The 19,865-nt window shown below is 35.3% G+C and overlaps 1 protein-coding gene across 6 annotated transcripts; it reads left to right on the top strand.

Annotated features, from left to right (window-relative positions):
- Positions 1–2,160: 2,160 nt before the first annotated feature.
- On the top strand, positions 2,161–14,331 carry EDA30 (O-fucosyltransferase family protein). Of its 6 annotated transcripts, none has more exons than XM_028271301.2 (13): positions 2,161–2,567; positions 2,687–2,752; positions 3,400–3,488; positions 4,559–4,814; positions 4,925–5,009; positions 7,019–7,089; positions 7,182–7,270; positions 7,449–7,692; positions 8,691–8,803; positions 9,694–9,784; positions 10,950–11,078; positions 12,159–12,712; positions 13,419–14,331. In XM_028271301.2, exons 4-13 carry the CDS (start codon positions 4,644–4,646, stop codon positions 13,867–13,869), a joined length of 1,998 nt encoding a protein of 665 aa, XP_028127102.2. In that variant the 5' UTR covers positions 2,161–2,567; positions 2,687–2,752; positions 3,400–3,488; positions 4,559–4,643; the 3' UTR covers positions 13,870–14,331. The 6 variants fall into 6 exon arrangements, with proteins under 6 accessions (XP_028127102.2, XP_028127103.2, XP_028127106.2 ...); XM_028271303.2 differs by having other exon boundaries at positions 2,231–2,567; positions 2,694–2,752; XM_028271304.2 differs by having other exon boundaries at positions 2,486–2,603.
- The last annotated feature ends 5,534 nt before the right edge of the window (positions 14,332–19,865 follow it).

Raw genomic sequence — 19,865 nt, 5'->3', positions numbered from 1 at the left:
TTATAAATATAAATAGAAAATTAAAAACATAAGTATTACCAAACAGCAACTTAATATTCTGAAGATGCCATTTGTTTCCCTTTCTAAGTTTCTAACAAGAATTATGAGATGGTAACTTGCAGGAGCAATAAACAAACTTTTAGTGTCAAGCTCTTGGTTGAAAATTTGGATTTTGGTGAGACATTAAGTCATGCCTACTTCAGCAAATCAGAACCACCATTTAGCACTACTCTTAAATTACTATTTGAATTGATGAATTTAGAATGGACAAATTTGATTTTAATATGTACTGAGGATTGTGTCTTAGGCTCAATTTGACAACTCTAGTTAAAAGGCAAAAATCAGTTTTTAATTTATTTTGGATTATATTATTTTTTTATTTTTTTTATATATTTTTCAAAAAAATTAAAAAATAAACTTTTAACTAACTTTTCAAAATTTGACAACTCACATTTAGATATCAATGAGGTGGATGGAAGGATTTAGGTGACTTACTATTAGTGGATTCCAATTTTCAATTGATAAGTTTAAGAAATATTTGTTCCTTCTATACTTTATATCATTTTATCACTTTAGCTTTTAATTAATTAATTAATTTTTTTTTACTTTGATCCTCCACATTTCAAATTTTTTCTAATTTACTCTAAAAATTAACTTATATTCAAAATTACATAAAACATGATACATTGACATTCGCGTGATATTAATTTTTTTTTATTATATATAACTCATATTTTTGACACAAACCCAAATGCTAATATAATAATACATTTTTTTTTTTATATTATGTGACAGATAATGTAATATTTTTGATCTAATTTTGAACATGATTCAGCTTTAGGAAAAAAATATGTAGAACTTGAAACAAGAAATGTCAAATTGGGAAAAAAGAATTTAAGAACCAAAGCGAAAAATTAGCTAAAAATAAAAGGGCAACGTGTAATTTACCCTTAAAAACATAAAATTTAGGCAACAATTCATCTCTCATTGGAGAAGTCTAGTTTGGCCAACTATGGGTCTCCATCAGGTTCATCTTGACAATTTGAATTATTTATGGGTCTCATTTAAATCATTATATATATAAAAATCAAATTAATTTGATAATAATAACCATATGAAGAGACTATCTTTAAAATCAAACAATTCTTTTTGTATTTCTATAACTTTTTATTCCCAAATTATATTTATTAATATTTTTTATATACTTTAATTGTTATTGTTATTGTTTTAAATTTAAATCTTTTAATCCAAATGCAGATTTAAAAAGAAAAGGGCAAATTACACTTTACCCCTTTAATTATCACTATTTTTTTACTTTACCTTTGAAATTAAAAATTGATACAATACCTCCTTATGTCTCTATTCTGTTACTAAAATTGACGAAAAAAAGTATATGTAATAGAGATATAAGAGTTAAGTTGAAAATTTTTAAAACATGAATGAGATATTATATTAATTTTTAATTTGAAGATATAAAATAAAAAAAATGTGATAGCTAAAGAGGTAAAGTGTAAAAAACATACTTGATAATCTGAATATATATGATTCGAGTAAGAGCATCTCAAACGGTGGCTCAAATTTTTCACCAAATCTGAGTCAAAAATGACCCATTTCACCAAATTTGATACCACTCACTCCAACGGTTCACCTTTCACCAAATCTATCCCGGGACAATCGGGTGGTTGACCAGCCGGTTGACTGGTTAGGCAAATTTTTTTTTTTTTTTTTTTTTTTTGCGAATTGTCTGAACTTTTTTTTGAACTTTTTTCGGGACGACCGGCCGGTTGACCAGTTAGGCAAATTTTTTTTTTTTTTTTAAATGGTTTGAACTTTTTTCCTGAACTGTTTGAATCTTTTACTGGTTGACCGGTTGGTCAGCCGGCCGGTCAACCGACAGGTCGACCCGGCAACGGTCACCAACAGTGTTTTGGTGAAATCAGTATTTCGTCGTCAGTTTGATGAATTTTTTGATGAAATCTCAATTTGATATTCATTTGATACCACCGTTGGAGCTGTGAACAGTGATTTTTTTATCAAAATTTAAATTTGATATCAGTTTTGATGAATCATTAAAGATGGTCTACCTCAAATATTTTAAAATAACATTATTTTACGTTATTTTAGGACATTTAAACCATGCGGGTCACAAAAATTCAAGCTGTCTACCATTGCTGAAAGTGTAATTTGGCGAAAAGGAGCCAACACAACTTGTTTGGGTGGAAGGGCAAGCAAGCAAGCTCACGTGAAGTCGCGGCTCATGGGATGAGGGTTGATTTGAAACGAAACGCGACACCCACCCCCCCCCCCCCCCCCCCCCCTACACTCCTCTCTCTCTCTCTCTCTCTCTCTGTATACAAGAGTTGTGATCGATCTACAGTCCCAAAATCCCAACTCCCCAAACTCCGAATTAACGTTCGTACTTCACTACCGACTCAGCTACGCACACACTCCTCACTCATCATACATACCAAATCAATCACCATCGATTTTTGAATTCTCACCGCTCCGGAATCTCTCTATCTCTCTGTCTAGCTTCGCTCCGATTCAGATGCTATATTGCGTCGACGGTAAGATCGGATTGATCTCATCGCCCTCTTATACATGTTTATTTGTTTATATAAAATACTCAATCTTTCTCTCCATTTGTTTCTATTTTATTGAATTGTATCTTCAATTATGGTGGTAGGTTTCAGGATTTGATCCCATATTGATTGGGAAAAACGATGCTTTTCTTTACCCCATGAATTACGAGGTAATTAACGTTTTTTTTTTTTTTTTTTGAATAGGTGGATGTGCATGAGATTTTTATTTTGTGGGTTTTGATATAAAAGGACTGAATTTGATTCAAATGGACAGTAAATGGAGTGAAACTAGTATGAGAGATGATGGAACAATAGAAATCAAATGCTGACAGACCTAAAAGAGGTCAATTCTTTAGGTTGAATTGATTACTGCCATTTTTTTTTTTAAATTGATTTTTGGGGTTCAGGGGAGATTGAGCAGGGTGTTGCATTTTACATACACACAATATTGGATTTAGATTCCAAAATTCCTCTAGTTTAGCAGTAAAACTTCAATGTAATGGTGACACTACTTCATTGTTGACACGTGTGACGTGGTATCACCAATCAATCATAAAACACCACATAGGAAACCATTTCATCTAACTCAATTCTGCTAACTGACACATTGGCATAGTGGGGTCGGATGCACATATATGGCACAATATGATTGGTTTGTTATACCATATCACCAAAGTGACATGGTATAACTGTTTCATTGAATTTTTTCTCTCTCTTAGTTTAGGTATTTTCATGCTTCAAATAACAACCACTGCATGCAAGCCTTAACTTGATACAAGTCTGAATTATAAAGGTACTCAAATATTTTTCATGTCAGGAATTGTGAATAAAGGAAGGCATTCTGATGGTAGAATTTGCCTAGAAAGTTGCTTATCAAAACAAAAATAACTGAAGAGCTATATGTAGGTAAATGTCTTTTCTCTCAACACTCTCTCTAATGAGAAAAGAAATAAATGTATGATTGCTTGTTCAATGTTTATAACTTGAAAAGGTATTTTCTTGATGCTATTTTGTACAAAACTACGGGTTACTTTTGTGGACACCCCTATAACTATCAAAAGAATATCACTTTATCCCATCAATTTCAAAACATATATTTATTTATTTATTTGATAAACTTCAAAACATGCAGTTATACCCATTCAACTGCAAAATTGCAACGGTTTTGCCCTCAAGAAGGCATGAATTTGTATGGTTTTTTATAGTTGAGGGATCTATATATAGTTTTGAAGTTGACGGGGTAAAGTGATATCACTTTTCACTCTCCAAAAGGGGTGCATTTGTATAGTCTTTTTTTTATAGTCGAGGATCTCTATATACAATTTTGAAGTTGAGGGGGTAAAATGATAATCAGTGATAGTTGAGGGATGTCTCTGTAATTATTGACCTTAAAACTAACTAAATATAATCAGTAATTGTTAAAGTGAAGAAGAATCGGTGGTTGTCTTTGCTTTCGGGGGAAAGGGGAACATACTTTTTTTTCTACTAATTTCTTTTGGGAGTTTGCATGTATCTCTAAACATGATTCAAACTGTGTGCAGCAAGAAAATGGATGCTTAATTTCTTTTCATTTTAGGCCAGAGTTTCTACCATGAGTTGAGTAATAACCTAAACTATAATTGCTTTATTTCTTGACTAAAATCCTACATGATCTTAGCCTTGACAATGTAGCTGACATTTAGAAAATCTGTTTGGATAACCTTTTTCTTTTCCTTTTGATTTTTATTTATTCGTTGTTATTTTATGTTCAATTCTTGGACAATGAGTATGCTTCGTTTTTTGTCAAGAGACAAGACTTGGCTCTTTCTGACAATTCACTTTGTAAGTCGAGATAAGTGAAGATTTCTTCTTCTGGCTCTTATTAAGCAATACCATATTGAATCCTATGAATTTGTGAGATTTTGCTTTAGAGAAAGGTCATATTCATACAAGATGTTATTGCTTGGAATCTCATCTCATTTCTATTGCATTTTCAGTTTTACGTTGGCTGCACGGGCTCTATATCTTAATGCCGCAGAAATTATGCATTTAGCTTTCTGGAATGCCTTGGAGTAAATCAAGATGATGTTCAAATCCAAAATAAAATGGGCTGCACTAGGAGGACTTGTTTTGTCTTTTCTCTCTTTGCTCGTTCATTTACTTCTTGCCAAGTATTCAAGTGCCGATCGAGTTCTGTACAGTGCAATGACTGGGTTTAATGAGGATTTAAATCTAAATGTCGAGGGGCGAATGGTAAACTAGATATTAATTTTGCTTATTATTTATTTATTTTAAAATTTTTAATGATACCTTTTATCCTAATTCAATTTCTTTTGCTTATGCTCATCTTCTAATCGCTACAGGGCACTGGACATAGTAAGCTGTGGAAAAATGTGAAATCTCTAGAGTCCTTGCAGCCATATGCCAATCCTAGAAGTAGATATCCTGGTAATGTCGAAGCTCATGCCCTTGTTTATAAAAATAATCAGGGTCATTTTAGAATTGATAGAATTGGATGCTTAAAAATTATTTTCCTTCCCCAAAACCTTCCCTCCTTTTGAGCCCTTTTTACATACACATTGACAAGCTCACTTGCATTGCATCGCATTTTATATTCACTTCTAATGAATTGTGCTAATTTTTTTTGATTTCAAATCACTAGCTTGCACTCATGTCCCCACACAACCCCGCCCCTCTTTAAAAAAAAAAAAAAAAAAAATTACGAAGTGTCTTTTTCAAATTTAGGGAAAAACCCCACTAAATCTCGGCCATTTGTCAATTTTGTTGATTATCTTCACGTGTAAGAATCTATTGGACTTCAATTCATTTTGATTGAACAGACCTCTTTTATTAGAGTGACTAAGGTTATCATAGTTTAACCGTTTTATTCATGGGAAACATCCTCTTTTAATGCTTCTTTGTAATATATATTTGGTCTACTACCAAAAAAAAAAAAAAAGTAAATATATAAAGTCTTGCATTCTTTGGCTATGCTTCCCTTAAGGTTTGAGCCATCTTTTGGCTATGCTCACCTAAATAGATGAGGATGGAGCCATACATGCTAACCTAAGGGGTCAACCTCTCTCACTTCGCTTCCCTCCATGAATGAGGGCAGAGCTATACTGCTTCCCTTAGGGTCAAGCAATCTTATACTCCCCCTCAAGGGTTGAGCCATTTTTTTGCTTTGTTCCCCTTCATAAATAAGGGTGGAGCCATAATATCACTCCACTCAGGAGTTGAGCTATGTCACTTTGTTCCCATATGTGTATGAGGGTGGAGCCATACTTTTGCTGCCCGCTAAGGTTGAGCTATATGCATGGTCCCCCTCCATGGATTGGGACAAGCCATGCTTATGTTCCTTTTCGGGGGCTTATCTACATATGCTTCCTTTTTAGATAAAGTTTGAAGCCAACACGAGCTGGTTCAATTACGAGACAAAGCCTCCTTCGCTTGCCTCAACAGCAAAGGGTTGAATTCCTGGACCTGAAGGGGTGGGCCGGGTGGTCAAGGCCTGGGGTTTGGGGGTGTGCTCCCCCCAAGGTCTCCGGTTTGAAATCTCCTAGGTGCAAACAATTTCTTGGAGGCAGTCCATACTGGACTTTGCCTTGTCTTTAATTGGGTACCCCGCTAGTAGACGGTGGAACTGGTCCGTTGGATTGGTTGGTCTAATGGGCTAGATACCGAGTTATCAAACAAAAAGTAACTTTTTACTCATTCTTGATCACAGATCCTATCTCATATGCCTTCTCTGCCGCTTCTCTCAACAACAAATATGGGGGCTAGAGTTGCTGTCAAAGCACAAAACATCACCATCATTATGGCATTGGTTTCATCAAGTAGTTTCTATGATCAAGAGATAGGCACACTCTCTCTCATTCAGTTCATGAGAGTAACCATGTTGAGGGCTAAATGTAGGTATTTGGGCCCTTCATGACATGCCTCGTCATCAGCTAAAAGGGGACTGACTCCACTTCACAAGGCATTGGCCCCTGCTGATGGCCTCGCCTCCCTTAGGCGCCTCACCTCCCTTCAAGCACCTCACCCACCCTTAGTACCTCCTCTTGCCTCACCATCACTTTGCTCAAGAATGGCAGCATGACTCTCGAGAGTGAGCTGCCCCCTTGGGCCAACTCTCCTATAAAAAGTGTCTTCCCTCCCTTCCATATGCAACTCTCTTCCTCTCTACCACCGATGGTCTCGCATTATCTCAGTGCCTACCGTCATTCCCAGAGGGCCCCAGTCTACCCACATCAACCTAGACTGCAAACAGTGGTGAATTCGATTAGGACTCTATTTACTTTTTCCCTTCAAAATTTGTCAAATAATCGTTCATAGATCCTTTCTATGTTAAGTTGCTTCCCTTCCCTACCCTTTTTCTTCAAGGGGGTGGGGTTGGCCTTACTTTTAAGCTTCAGTTGTACTGTTTTGAACCTTAACCCTTTACATCCATGTTGCAGTTCCAACTGAGGAGAATAATGGTTTCATACATGCCAAAGTTTTTGGTGGATTTGAGAAGATTCGAAGCTCGGTATGTTCATAGTCATTGTAAAGATTTTTTAAGTATTCTATATCAATTTTTAGTTCTAACTGAAAGTTTGTAATGCGTTTGCCAATTTGTAGATTTGTGATCTTGTTGCCATCTCCAGGCTTCTAAATGCAACACTTGTCATTCCAGAGATTCAAGAAAGTACTCGTTCGAAAGGCATCAGGTTTTTTTATTTTTTTTATTCCCCCCCCCCCCCCCCCCCCTTTAATCAAAAGCAGAATGAGCTAGAATTGAATCATGTTTTTTGAATGCCTAAACTATCGAATTAACTTTCTAGTCAAAATGCTATTTTTTGCATGCCTAAATTATCAAATTCTCTTTCTTCTCAAAATGATGTGCAGTTCCAAGTTCAGGACTTTTTCATATCTCTATGATGAGGACCAGTTCATAGCAGGTCTAAAGAATGATGTAATCATTATAAAGGAGCTGCCTCCAAAGTTGAAGGAGCGTAGGAAACGGAAACAGTTTCCAATCTTCAAGCCCAAAAGTTCAACTTCTCCAACTTTTTACATTAAAGAGGTCTTGCCAAAGTTGAAAGAAGTGAGGGTTGTTGGATTAGTGCTTCATGATGGAAGCTGCCTGCAGGTACATTGTCTTTTGTTTTCTTTAATGGTGTCTCCTGTTTTTTTTATGCTGCCTCTTCTCTTTCTCTGTTTCTTTCTCGTTCTGACGCTCACAAAAGCACCATCAATCGCAATTACACAACAATCAGGTAATGTTATTGTCAGGGCTCTTTAGTTGCTTCTGTGTAACCAAAGCAGCCATTTAGGTAGCTGATTTGTAAAATCATTCATTGAAACAACCAAAGGGGCTTTGCTAGTGACATTGCCACAATTTTGGTCTCAGTTTGAAGGGGCCTGTAGAGTTATTTTGAAGTTTTTCTTAGTGAAGCAAGTTAACTTTGGTAGGGTACTCCGTATTTTGAGATAACACACTATACATGCCAAGTTAACCAAAATTACCCTAAAAATGCTCCCGTTGTGTTTTAACATACATGCAACTATATGTGCATTCAAACATCCGAACAAATATTGAGTAGCTTATGTTTGTTTGTGTATGTATGTATGTGTACAGATTGTACATACATTAGGCATGTTTGTTAGCTTCAATGGCATTTCTGCCATCTCCTACCACTGCCAAAGGGTGAGATAAAAAGATTCAAGTTTTGGTGGGGGCATAGGCCTGTGTATTACTCATCAGATTTATGTGTATTTATTCATACATATATCTTTTACGTCTTGTTAGCATTTAGTTTATACTGTGTGGTGCAATAGACTCTTGTGTCTTACCAAAAAAAAAAAAAAACTTGTGTTAGATGTGCTGATGGTGATCTATGATTGCTGGGATGGTAGTAGTTTAATTGGTAATTGTTGTTTAATGTTATCATAGTTTTGGAGGTGGTTTAGCTGATTTGGATTTTGGAAATTTAAGCCTTTGCAGTATTTTCTAAATTTTTTTATGTAATAACTTTCTAGTGGGGGTGTTCTATTTTGTTTTCTTTTATCCTTGATCGTGACTGTGGTCACGATATTTCCCTCAACAAAGATAATGATCCCTCCAAATTGTTTTTGTTTTCTTCCTAGCCTATCCTTCCCTCTAGCTTGGCCGAGTATCAGAGGCTTAGATGTCGGGTGTCATTTCATGCACTTCATTTCCGCCCAGAAATTCTCGCACTTGGGCGCCTAATGGTGGAAAGGTAAGAGATTCTGATTGCATAACTTATTTGTTAGGCACATCTAAATATTTATAATCCCTTGTTTTCGATGCAAAACTTAACTATTCCTGATTTTTAATTTAGTCTCTAAGTTCTTTCAGCTGAACAACTTTTTTTTTTTGGTCTCTAGTGCAAAGCTTTCTAAAATTCATGTTGAAGGATAAATTTGGCTCTAAAATTGAAAGATGTCAATAAATGAATATATGAACCAAGTCATTTTAGGGACTCATGTGGAGAGTCAGTCTACGATGAGTGCACTTGTAGGTAGTAAGTGTTCATTCAGTTAGAATAGGCGAGGCATGAAAACACTGCACATCCCAATTTAGTTTTCCTAGCTTAAGGTAGTCTTACTCAAATAAAATAAGAAAAAAATACCTTAATAATGCATTATTAAAAAGATGATTGCAGATTTTAGTCAGCTTGTAGGTCTGACTGTTGACTTTTCTCTAACAGCTGTTTGAATCAATTTTAAGCCTAGCAACATTCAAATGTAGTCAAAGTACACTTTTTTTTTTTTTTTTTTGTTGGCGAGAGTGCATGCGGTTTACTCATGTTGAAACTTTGGTTTTGGGATTTTAGGGGTGGATTCTTAGATGGTCCTCTATTTATTGACTACTGGCTTGCATCCATACATGCAAGCTTGTACCTAAATCAGGGGATCTCAGGGACATCATTCGAGGGCACACTCGTAATAGTTTTTCCTATTCAGGATGTTTGGTGCCAGATTCAATCGGGACACGATATTTTCTGTTAGTTTGTTTAAATTGAGGTGGAAAGAATTGTTGCTCTTTAATTGAACTGCTATGTTCTGTTCTCCTTTTAACAGTGTCTTATGATGTGGTGGTTATTATGGAATTGACTTTCCTCCTCAGGTTACGAGCTTCAGGCCAACCTTACCTTGCTTTCCATCCTGGCCTTGTGAGGGATACCTTGGCATATCATGGCTGTGCTGAGCTTTTTCAGGTTAGTTACCAAAACTTACTTCTATTATGTTGCCTATTTGATTATGGCCTGGTTGTTGCAACACAAATCATATTGCAATATCAAGATAACCTATTAGAATGAGATTATGTAATTGAGCATCATCATGAAAGAAATATTTATGGCTTCTCAAATTTAGTGTTGAAATCACCTCATTATTGTGTTCTTTTAGCAGTTACTTTTGTTTTTCAATCAGTAGCTACTTTGATGGATTTGCCAATATGTTGGGACTTGGGACAGTAAAGATTACAGGCAAGATGATCCAAGTGTATATTGTTTTGCATGAGTTCAATGTTGGTAGATACAATTAAAGCTGTGTGGTTCATCTCCACCTTCATTTCTCGTCTCTCACCCCTTTACCGCTAAGGGTTAAAGAATTCACTGATTAATTAGGTGGACAATTTTTTGGGGAAATTAATATTTAAACCTTAAACATTGCATAGTGGCTATCTTTGTGGTGAATCCTGTTGATTTTATTTATTTATTTTTGTAGGTAGTACAGCATTTGTCTTTTAACTTTTTTTCTGGCCTATTTGGTGGCCTTTGCATTCATATTCATGTATATTGTAACTATATAATAACTTTCTTGATTGTTGTTTAATTTTAGTGGTGATATGAATATGTTTCCTTATAATATAATAATTGATTCATACATAGAATAAAAGATTATATTCATTTTATTTTTTAAAGTTATCTTCGACTCTCATACTGTCTTTAGCCGCTTTGTTTGAGTTTCCTCAAATTGTGTAACCGGATGGATCATTTCTGTAGTCTCTAAATGTAATTGCATATTCAATTCTGAGAACTGAAAATTTACTGGTTAGTAGATTTCCTCAACGCCAACAACAAATACACAATACATCAGTGAAAGAAAAATAGTTTTTGCAATACACACTGCATTATATAAAGCATGAATTTTATGACGTTAAAGTTAACAAAAGGAAATCTTTAATATCTACAGCTTGTAGTAGGTCATGTGTATCTCTATGTCTAAAGAGTTTGCTAGTGCAGAACTATGAATCATGGTTGTTTTACTTAATTTGACCCAATATGAGGCAATGAATATTCAAATTTGCTTGCTTGTTACTAATGTACTATATTCTGATTTTTTCATGTCTGACTGTGTTTTTTTTGTATATTTTCTCAGGATGTTCACACTGAACTTATACAATACCGACGAGCACAGCTGATTAAACAAGGAATTGTAAACGAAGAACTGAGTGTTGATTCACATGTCCGAAAAGGGAATGGCTCATGCCCCCTCATGCCTCAAGAGGTATGTCTAGTCATATGGTTACTTTTCTGTAAATATCTATTTCAGTATTCCAGATTCCCCCATCCAGCAATGCATTGAACTGATTATGGATTCATTTGTTCTTGCTAACTTTGTCGATATTGAATGTAATTTCACTATTGCTTGTGTGCTGCTTTCCAAATTGAATAATCTGATGGTTTTCCATGAAACCTCTCTATTATTTTTTTTGGATTGGCCCCGGGGAGTCCGGATCAAAGCCCGACTAATCCCCAAGGGTCTACACGCCCTTGACAAGGAGTTTCCCGTGAGTACACCACAGTTAGTTCAAGGGTTTTCCCCCAATCCGATGGCCCTAAGGAATTGTTAGCACCTAAGAGGTTTCGATCCTAAACCTTGGAGGGAGCACACCCCCAAGACTCAAGGCCTTGCCACTAGGCCAACACCTTGGGTTTCATGGAACCTCTCTATTATTATCACATTCGTGTTCTTAATGTATTAAAAAAATTATTACATTAGTATTAGTGTCTAAGTTTTATGCATTTTTTGCACTCAACTAACAAGATATTATATTATGGAAAGTAGGAGAATTAGAACTTATTTTGTTGCGAGTCATACAGGAGTGCTGATTATTTTCAAGCTTAGTGAAGAATGTTCATCTTTCATAGACAATAGCCTAGTTGTTTATATGCTGAGGACAAAACCATGGCCATTGGACATGTTTTAATGTCATGCATGATGCATCTTTGGTTTGATAATAACTACAAATAATGGAAACTCAGATGTGAGAGAGGTTTCTACACTTATGCATTGACTACACAAATACCGGTTTAATTTTATTTTCAGTTTATGAAACTATTCAGTCACTTCTTTTTATACTCTGTTTTCATTCCGACCACTTAATTGATACATGAGGCTGGTAACAAAAGATATTGCTAGGTGCAACAAATACTAATTACATAATTGGTGTCATTGACTGGACTTTTAACAAGGATCTACTTGGATTATTGCAGCATAGGCAATTAAGCTATGAGCAGTCATTATGTATTTATATCGTTAATCTAAATTTACGAGTCTTATCTTCTTCTTTCTTCATATTTGTAGGTAGGACTCCTCCTCCGGGCCATGGGTTACCCTCCGAAAACAAGAATATACTTGGCAGGTTCTGAAACGTTTGGTGGTCAAAGGGTTTTGATACCTTTACGTGCCATGTACACCAACTCAGTGGATCGTACTTCTTTATGCAGCAAGCAAGAGCTAACCAATTTAGTTGGACCTGAAACTCCACTTCTGGAGGACACTTTCCAGTTTCCTCCTGCCAAGACTGTGGACCAACTAAAAGAAGAATGGGACAAAGCTGGTCCTCGTCCCCGGCCTCTTCCTCCACCTCCCGACAGACCTATTTATCAACATGAAAAGGAAGGTTGGTATGGTTGGATTTCAGAAAAGGATTCTGAACCAGACCCTTCACCCATTGAATTGAGGAGGAAAGCACATCGGTTGTTATGGGCTGCTCTTGATTATATTGTTTCGGTGGGAGCCGATGCTTTCTTTCCTGGTTTCAACAATGATGGGAGTGGATGGCCAGATTTTTCAAGTTTAGTCATGGGGCATCGGCTTTATGAGATGGCATCTTCGAGAACATATCGGCCTGACAGGTAAAAGAATTCTTTTTGTTTATTGGTCTTGGATGTAATAAATTTTCTCACAGTGCATAGATTATTATCTGTATTCATAATGGTACATATTGGTATTTATTGTCCTTGCCCCGAAGCTAATAGAATGGTTGAAAGACTAACAAAATGAAAAAAGAAAGTTAACCATTCCTCAAAAATCAATTTATATTAATTTTATACCTGAACTGTTCAAATTGGGATGAATTTGATCCCTGCCGTCACTTGTCTATAATTAGACAAAATCTGCTGACGAAGGGAAAATGGACTCTTTCCCACCTAATTTCGATTTGGAACCCTATTGAAGAACCCTAATATAACCCGCTTGTGGTTGTGTCTCACACGTAAGGTTTGTGCATAGGCGGCAAACATTTTTCCCTCCAAAGAAGAGTTTGAGGGGCCAAGTCAGCAAATTCCATCTGATTGTAGATCACACGTGGCGACGGGTCAAATTGATCCCAATTCAAATAGTTCAGGTGCAAAAATTGATATAATAAAATGGATAATGTTACAATTGATTTTTTAGAGAGAATTTGGAAGGTAAAATGAATTTCCCCAAATGAAAACGCTTAGTAGCTGTGGGTTTCTGTTCCTTTTCTTCATCAACATATTTGTTGTTTTTTTCTTCTATTATTTGGGCAATGTTTTTGTTTTTCATCTTTATTCTTATACATAGTGGTCGTACAAGCAGGAAATATCTTGCTGAGCTCTTCAATATTACCAGAGACAATCTTTATTATCCAAAGCGAAATTGGACACTCTCAGTGCGAGAACATCTGAACAAAGGCCTGGGCGAGGAGGGCCTTAAGAGGGAATTTCGTCTATCAAAACCAAAGTCATTCCTTTCTCACCCATTTCCCGAATGCTCGTGTGGAATTCTTGAAACTTCTGAGATTCCTGACGTTCCAGGTTCAACCAAGGGCATTAATCATCAGTTGTTATATGAAGGTGAAGATGAGTGCCCCAAATCGATGGAGCAGAGTCTCACAACACTTAGCTATCAAAAGAACCATGTTAACGAGACTGAATCACAAGAAGATGAGAATGATTTGGAAGGACAACTGGAATTAGATGATCAAGGCAGCTCGACTAGCACAACTTCCTCGTTGGAGCAGGATGAAGAAATGGATCCTAATGATTAGGAATAGAGATGTACAGATACTACCTGATTCTTTCTGGCTCGATTTTGCTTTTAGGGTTTGCTTCGGTCTCTCCAGCAAACTTCTTACTGGATGAAAAATTATTTCAGAGAGCTTATTGTTGTTGAGGCAGGGTGACGAACCATCGGAAATTCTTTCGTTGAGGTGGATTAAAAATTTTGTAGGATCAGTATACAGAACTCTTCACAGTGAACTCTTACAAGCATTGCTGCTGCTGACCTTGTTCCAGCATTTCGTTGCGTGCAGGTTGGTAAAAGTTTCGAAACAAGTCTCTTGTTTTGCGTCCCATGAACATCGTTTTTCCTTTCATTTTTTTTTTATAAATTATTTACACATGTATAATTTTCTATATTTTTTGTTTTTCAAAAGCAAAAGTGGTGTTTTCGTATATTTACAGTCTGAACTGTTGATTGAGCTATTTATATATCCAGTAGACATTTGACATTTCCTCGTTGCTACAGTTTACCTACTCACAGATTTTTATTTTTTATTTTTTATTTATGAGGTAGAATAGTTTAAATAAGTTGAAAAGTAAGGCGATAGGTGTTTTCAGTTTTTATTTTCTGATTATCAATTTCAATTTGTTAGAAGTTGCACCAAATTGGTGTAGCTGTTAAAACAGATTATAGATTATAGCTTAACAGATTATATCAGAAGCTGTTAATCTGTTTGGTATAGCTGTTGGATTATAGATTTAAGTTGCTGAGTAGTGTTTGTTAAATAAGCTGTGAAGTAACTTTTTTAATTAATTTTTATTTTTTATTATTCACTATTTGTCTACATTTCTCATAAAAAATAATAATAATATTTTATAGTCTATTTGGATCTTTTTCTATTTTTAAAAAATTAAAAAATAAAAAAATTTAAGAGTAAAACGTGAATTAACATGTCCACAGCAGAAACTGATAATCAGAAGCAGGGGGTGAGCAGGTTCTCAGAATCAACTCTTTTGACTTAAAATAAGTTGTTAGAATCAGAAACTGTTTGAAATAAGTTTAATCAAACAGTCCAAAATAATTTTTTAAAAATCAGAAGCTATAAGTTGGTTAAAAAAAGTCCCACCAAACACCCTCAAGGTAGAAACTAATGCTCAGAGCCTTGGGTCGATCTCTTGAGTAACCTCGTCTGATTCGTTGATTAAAATCTTGGAATTCCTTTTTTCTTTTTTTTTTTGCTTTTTCTTTTGAGCAGTTTTATATTCTGAAAATGGATTTTGTTGACTTTCCATCTAGGCTGCCATGGTGGAATGCAGCATATATTATTGAGTAAATTGATGAGTATGAACAATTGATCTAACACAGTGGACAAAGCATTATTTTTCAAGATGTTTTTGTCCAAGGGATTAATATCATTGCAAAACGAAAGTAGTTTGCAAGGTTAAAATTATATCATTTCCTTGTAAAAAATAAATTGCTTTGATGCCATGGGGTTACCAAAATGGTTGATGCTCTAGGCAACAACAACCATGTTTGTATAAATAAAAACTGAGTTTTAATTTGTATTTTTTCTTTTAATTTTTAGTGAATGAATTATTTTATTTTATTTTATTTTTTAGATGCATCTAATTTAAGATATATTCAAAAATTAAAATATTTGTGAAGAAATCTTTAAAATAATATAAAAGTACAAAAAATAGTACATTTTTGTATTTATTAAATTTTAATTTTTTTTATCGTAAATATTTTATTTTTTTTAGTATATCTATGTTAGATGCATCTAAAAAATAAAATTTTGATCAAAATATTAAGAAATTCATTAAAAAAAAAAAAAAGTTGAAAACTCAATTTGATTTTCAACACTAAATAACCAAACCGACATAACTTCTCTTTTCCATTAACCCCAACAACCACAAACCATGAATTCTCCAATTGTTACGAACAAACATAATATTGTAAGTCAAAAGATAGTAATAAAAAAAACGTAAGTTAAAAAATATACAATTCAACTTTTTAATTAACTTCTTCATGCTTTTTGTTTCATGTTGAGGTTTGACAAATGTCCTTTTAGTAATATTTTTTTATTTGTTTTGGGAAAAATAATTTTAAAAAAATGATAAAATTTGTAAATACTAAAATGTTACCCTTTGTTAGTGGGAAAGTAAAAAATGTTAAGAATTCATTTGGAAAGTGATTTTTTAACTAAAATATAAAGTGCAAAAAAAAAAAAAAAAAAAAACTAAGGGTGTGTTTGGTAACGTTTACGTTTTCAGTTTATATTTACAAAAATTTTATAAACTAATTTTTGTTTATTTTTAGAAAAACATAAACTATAAACGTGTTTGGTAATTGACAAAATGTTTAAAAATATAAAAAAAAAGTGAAAAATGGCAAGTGATGGCAAGTGGCGACGGAAGACGGTAGTGGAAAGTGGTGACGGTTGGTGGTGGGTAGCTGGTGGTGGCGGGTGGTAGCGGGCTGGTGGTGGTGGTGGTGGTGGTTGGTGGGTGGGTGGGTGGGTGACGGTGGCGGGTGGTAGCGAGTGGGTGGTAGTGGTGGTGGCCTCGGGTGGTGGTGACAGGTGGGTGGCGGATGGCAGGTGGGTGGTAGTGGTGGGTGGGTGATGGTGGCGGGTGGTAGGTGGTAGCGAGTGGGTGGTGGTGGCAGGTGGGTGGTGAATGGCAGGTGGTGGTGGTGGTGGTGGTGGTGGGTGGCTGGGTGACGGTGGGGGTGGTAGGTGGGAGCGAGTGGGTGGTGGTGGCAGGTGGGTGGCGGGTGGTGGTGGTGGTGGTGGTGGTGGTGGTGGTAGTGGTGGGTGGTGGGTGGTGGTGGTGGTAGGTGGCTGGTGGTAGCAGGTGGTGGATGGTGGTGGTAGGTGACTGGTGGCGGGGTGGTGGTGAGTGGTGCCGGCAAGTAGGTGGCGGGTGATGGTGGTGGTGGCAGGCGGTGGATGGTAGTGGGTGGTGGCGTGTGGATGGCAGGTGGGTGGCAGTGGTGGTGGTGGTGGTGGTGAGGGGTAGGTGGTGGTGGTGAGGGGTGGGTGGTGGTGGCGAGTGGGTGGCAGGTGGGTGGTGAGTGGTGGTAGTGGGGGGTGGGCGGTGGTGGCAGAAGACGGTGGTGGAAAATAGTGACGAGTGGTGGCTAGTGTTGGGTGGTAAAAAAAAAAAAAACTGAAAACTCAAAATGAAAACACATTTTTTGTATTTTTATTTTTTGGCCAAATTTATAAACTGAGACCACTAATTTATAAACCAAAAATTTTACCAAACAAGTTTTTATTTGAGTTTTTTAAATTTTTATAAATATAAACAGAAAACTGAAAATGTAAGTGTTACCAAACAGCACCGTTTAGGAATGATTTTTTTAATTTTTTTTTACAAAAAAAATATGAAGTAAAAAGAAATAGAAAATTCCTAAACTTTTTTAACTTTGACTTTTTAATTAAATTAACATATTATCAAATGACCTCGGAATAATTTTTGCTTTTGTTGACTTCATATCGATACTTCCTAGCAATTGTATCCACATCTTGTAAATTACCAATGGACATAGCCAAGTTGAATTGAACTTTAAATTGTCAGACAAACAATTGAAGATTGGGATTTTTGGTGAAAAGTCCCTTCCATAGGGCCTATTTTGTCTGAAACCCACGGATGAAAACAATGGCCCTAAAAGCCCCTCAATTAAAAAAATAGCATGAATTGACTGAAATGCCCATCCATATATAAGGCGGGAAATATGAAACAATTGCACCGTTTCTCTCCCTTCTCTCTGTTTCATCGATTGAAAACCCTCTTCTCCTCTGAATATCATCATTCAAAAACCATAGCAACGATTGAAACCCTTATCTGAGTCTCATTACTCTCGCTCTCTAGAACTATTTCGTTACAGTTTCGTCGATTGAAACCCTAGCAAGGTTACAGGTTCGTCGCTTGGTTCGTCACTTGTGCTCAAATCAAACTCGGCATTACGCTTTACTCTCTCACTTGGACACATATTTTACAGGTGATTTTTTCCTCTTTCTGCTAGTTTTTCGATATTATAAAGTCTGTGTGGGTTTGTTTTCATTTTGGGAGTGGTGTATGAGATTACGTTGGGTGAGTAGAATTTGGGATTTTTGGTTGGACTAAGGATCATTTGTTCTAAAAATTTTATCACTATCTTAAAATACTTTAAATTACTAAATCATGTGAAAAAGTTAAGGTTTAGAAATTTTGAAAACTAATTTAGGTATTTCGGAATTACAGAGTAAAATTTTACTTTAACTTTAGCCTTTGCTCATTACGCTTTGATTTCTGTAGTGTTTTGATCCTACAATTTTCAATGCTTTGAAATTCACTTGCTTCATGAATTTTTCAGAGTAAAATTTTACTTATTACAGAGTAAAATTTTACTTTAAATCTAGCCTTTGCTCATTACGCTTTGATTTATGTAGTGTTTTGGTCCTGCCATTTCAATGCTTTCAAATTCACTTGCTTATAATGAGAGTAAAATTTTACTTATTACAGAATAAAATTTTATTTTAACTCTAGCCTTTGCTCATTACGCTTTGATTTTTGTAGTGTTTTGGTCCTGGCATTTCAATGCTTTCAAATTCACTTGTTTATAATGAAAGTAAAATTTTACTTATTACAGAGTAAAATTTTACTTTAACTCTGGCCTTTGCTCATTACGCTTTGATTTCTATAGTGTATTGGTCCCTGCAATTTCAATGCTTTCAAATTCACTTGCTTCATGAATTTTCAGAGTAAAATTTTACTTCCAATCAGAGTAAAATTTTACTTTCAATAAAAGTAAAGTTTTACTTTCAAATTCACTTGTTTATAATGAGAGTAAAATTTTACTTATTACAGAGTAAAATTTTACTTTAACTCTAGCCTTTGCTCATTACGCTTTGATTTCTGTAGTGTTTTGATCCTGCAATTTCAATGCTTTCAAATTCACTTGCTTCATGAATTTTACTTCCAATCAGAGTAAAATTTTACTGTCTCATTGCAATGCTTGTGCATTTTGTTTAGTGCTTATTTGTTTTGTCACATTGTTGTTTACAGTAAAATGTTACACTGTTGATATAGGGAAACTTTTTAGTGTTTAAAAATGGTTGTTAGAAGAAGCAAATGTGGTGATGATGATTATTTTGAAGTTCCACCAACGGTTATACAAAAGAAGAAAGTTTTAAAAAAAAAGAGCAAAAGTAGTGAAGAAAGTCCTTCGAAGTTGAATATTGTACATGGAGTACGGGAGATGGAGAACTATATGAAATAATATAGGTCAAATATTGTTTCATTGATAAACCTAATGCGAGACACGAAATTCACTAAAAGACACATTACTGCCCTTGAAAGAACACCTTTTGGGATGTTTAAATATTTTTGGAAGAAAGATGATGTGGTGTTAAAGAAGTTCAAGAAAGTTGATGATAATGTCATGGATGTGATCAAATCTTATGACTTTCATGCAAAGGGATTTAAGCTTGGGGAGAAAACATGTGACATATGGGACAATGATGTTACTTTGATTTTTGGGATAAAATCGAGAACGAAAAAAGTAGATGTGTCATATGGAAAGAAACAAGAATCACCTTTTGTGCAGAGAAGGTTTCGTAATATGTCAAGAATATTTGTAAAGAGTTTGCGAGAGGCATTAGGAGATACGTTGGAAGGCACAACGAGAATTGATGTTGAGGATGTTGCATGAATAATGTGTCTATTTGTTGTGGCGACTTTGCTATTACCAACAACTGGTCTAACAGTTGGATGGGCCTTTGTCGCCCTTGTAGAAGATTTGGAAATGATGAATTCGTATGCATGGTCGACTGCAGTTGCATCCGCGTTGACTACTTCAATCCATTCTTCATTAGGAAGTCTTGAAAATGTCACTGAATGTGTATTTCTTCTTTTGGTAAGTAAATTGAACTACTTTAAATATTATGCAATGTATCTTTAGAGAATTAACTAATTTCGATTTTTTATTTTATAGTACTGGTTATGCGAGCATACTACGCTCATTCAACCTTAAGGAAAAAATTTGTGTCCAAGGCTC

The sequence above is a fragment of the Camellia sinensis genome, chromosome 7 (assembly GCF_055761805.1).
Source record: "Camellia sinensis isolate YWXY chromosome 7, ASM5576180v1, whole genome shotgun sequence".
Classification (NCBI taxonomy): domain Eukaryota; kingdom Viridiplantae; phylum Streptophyta; class Magnoliopsida; order Ericales; family Theaceae; genus Camellia; species Camellia sinensis.
The sequence above is the reverse complement of the archived record's forward strand: the minus strand, read 5'-3'. Positions and strand labels throughout refer to the sequence as shown.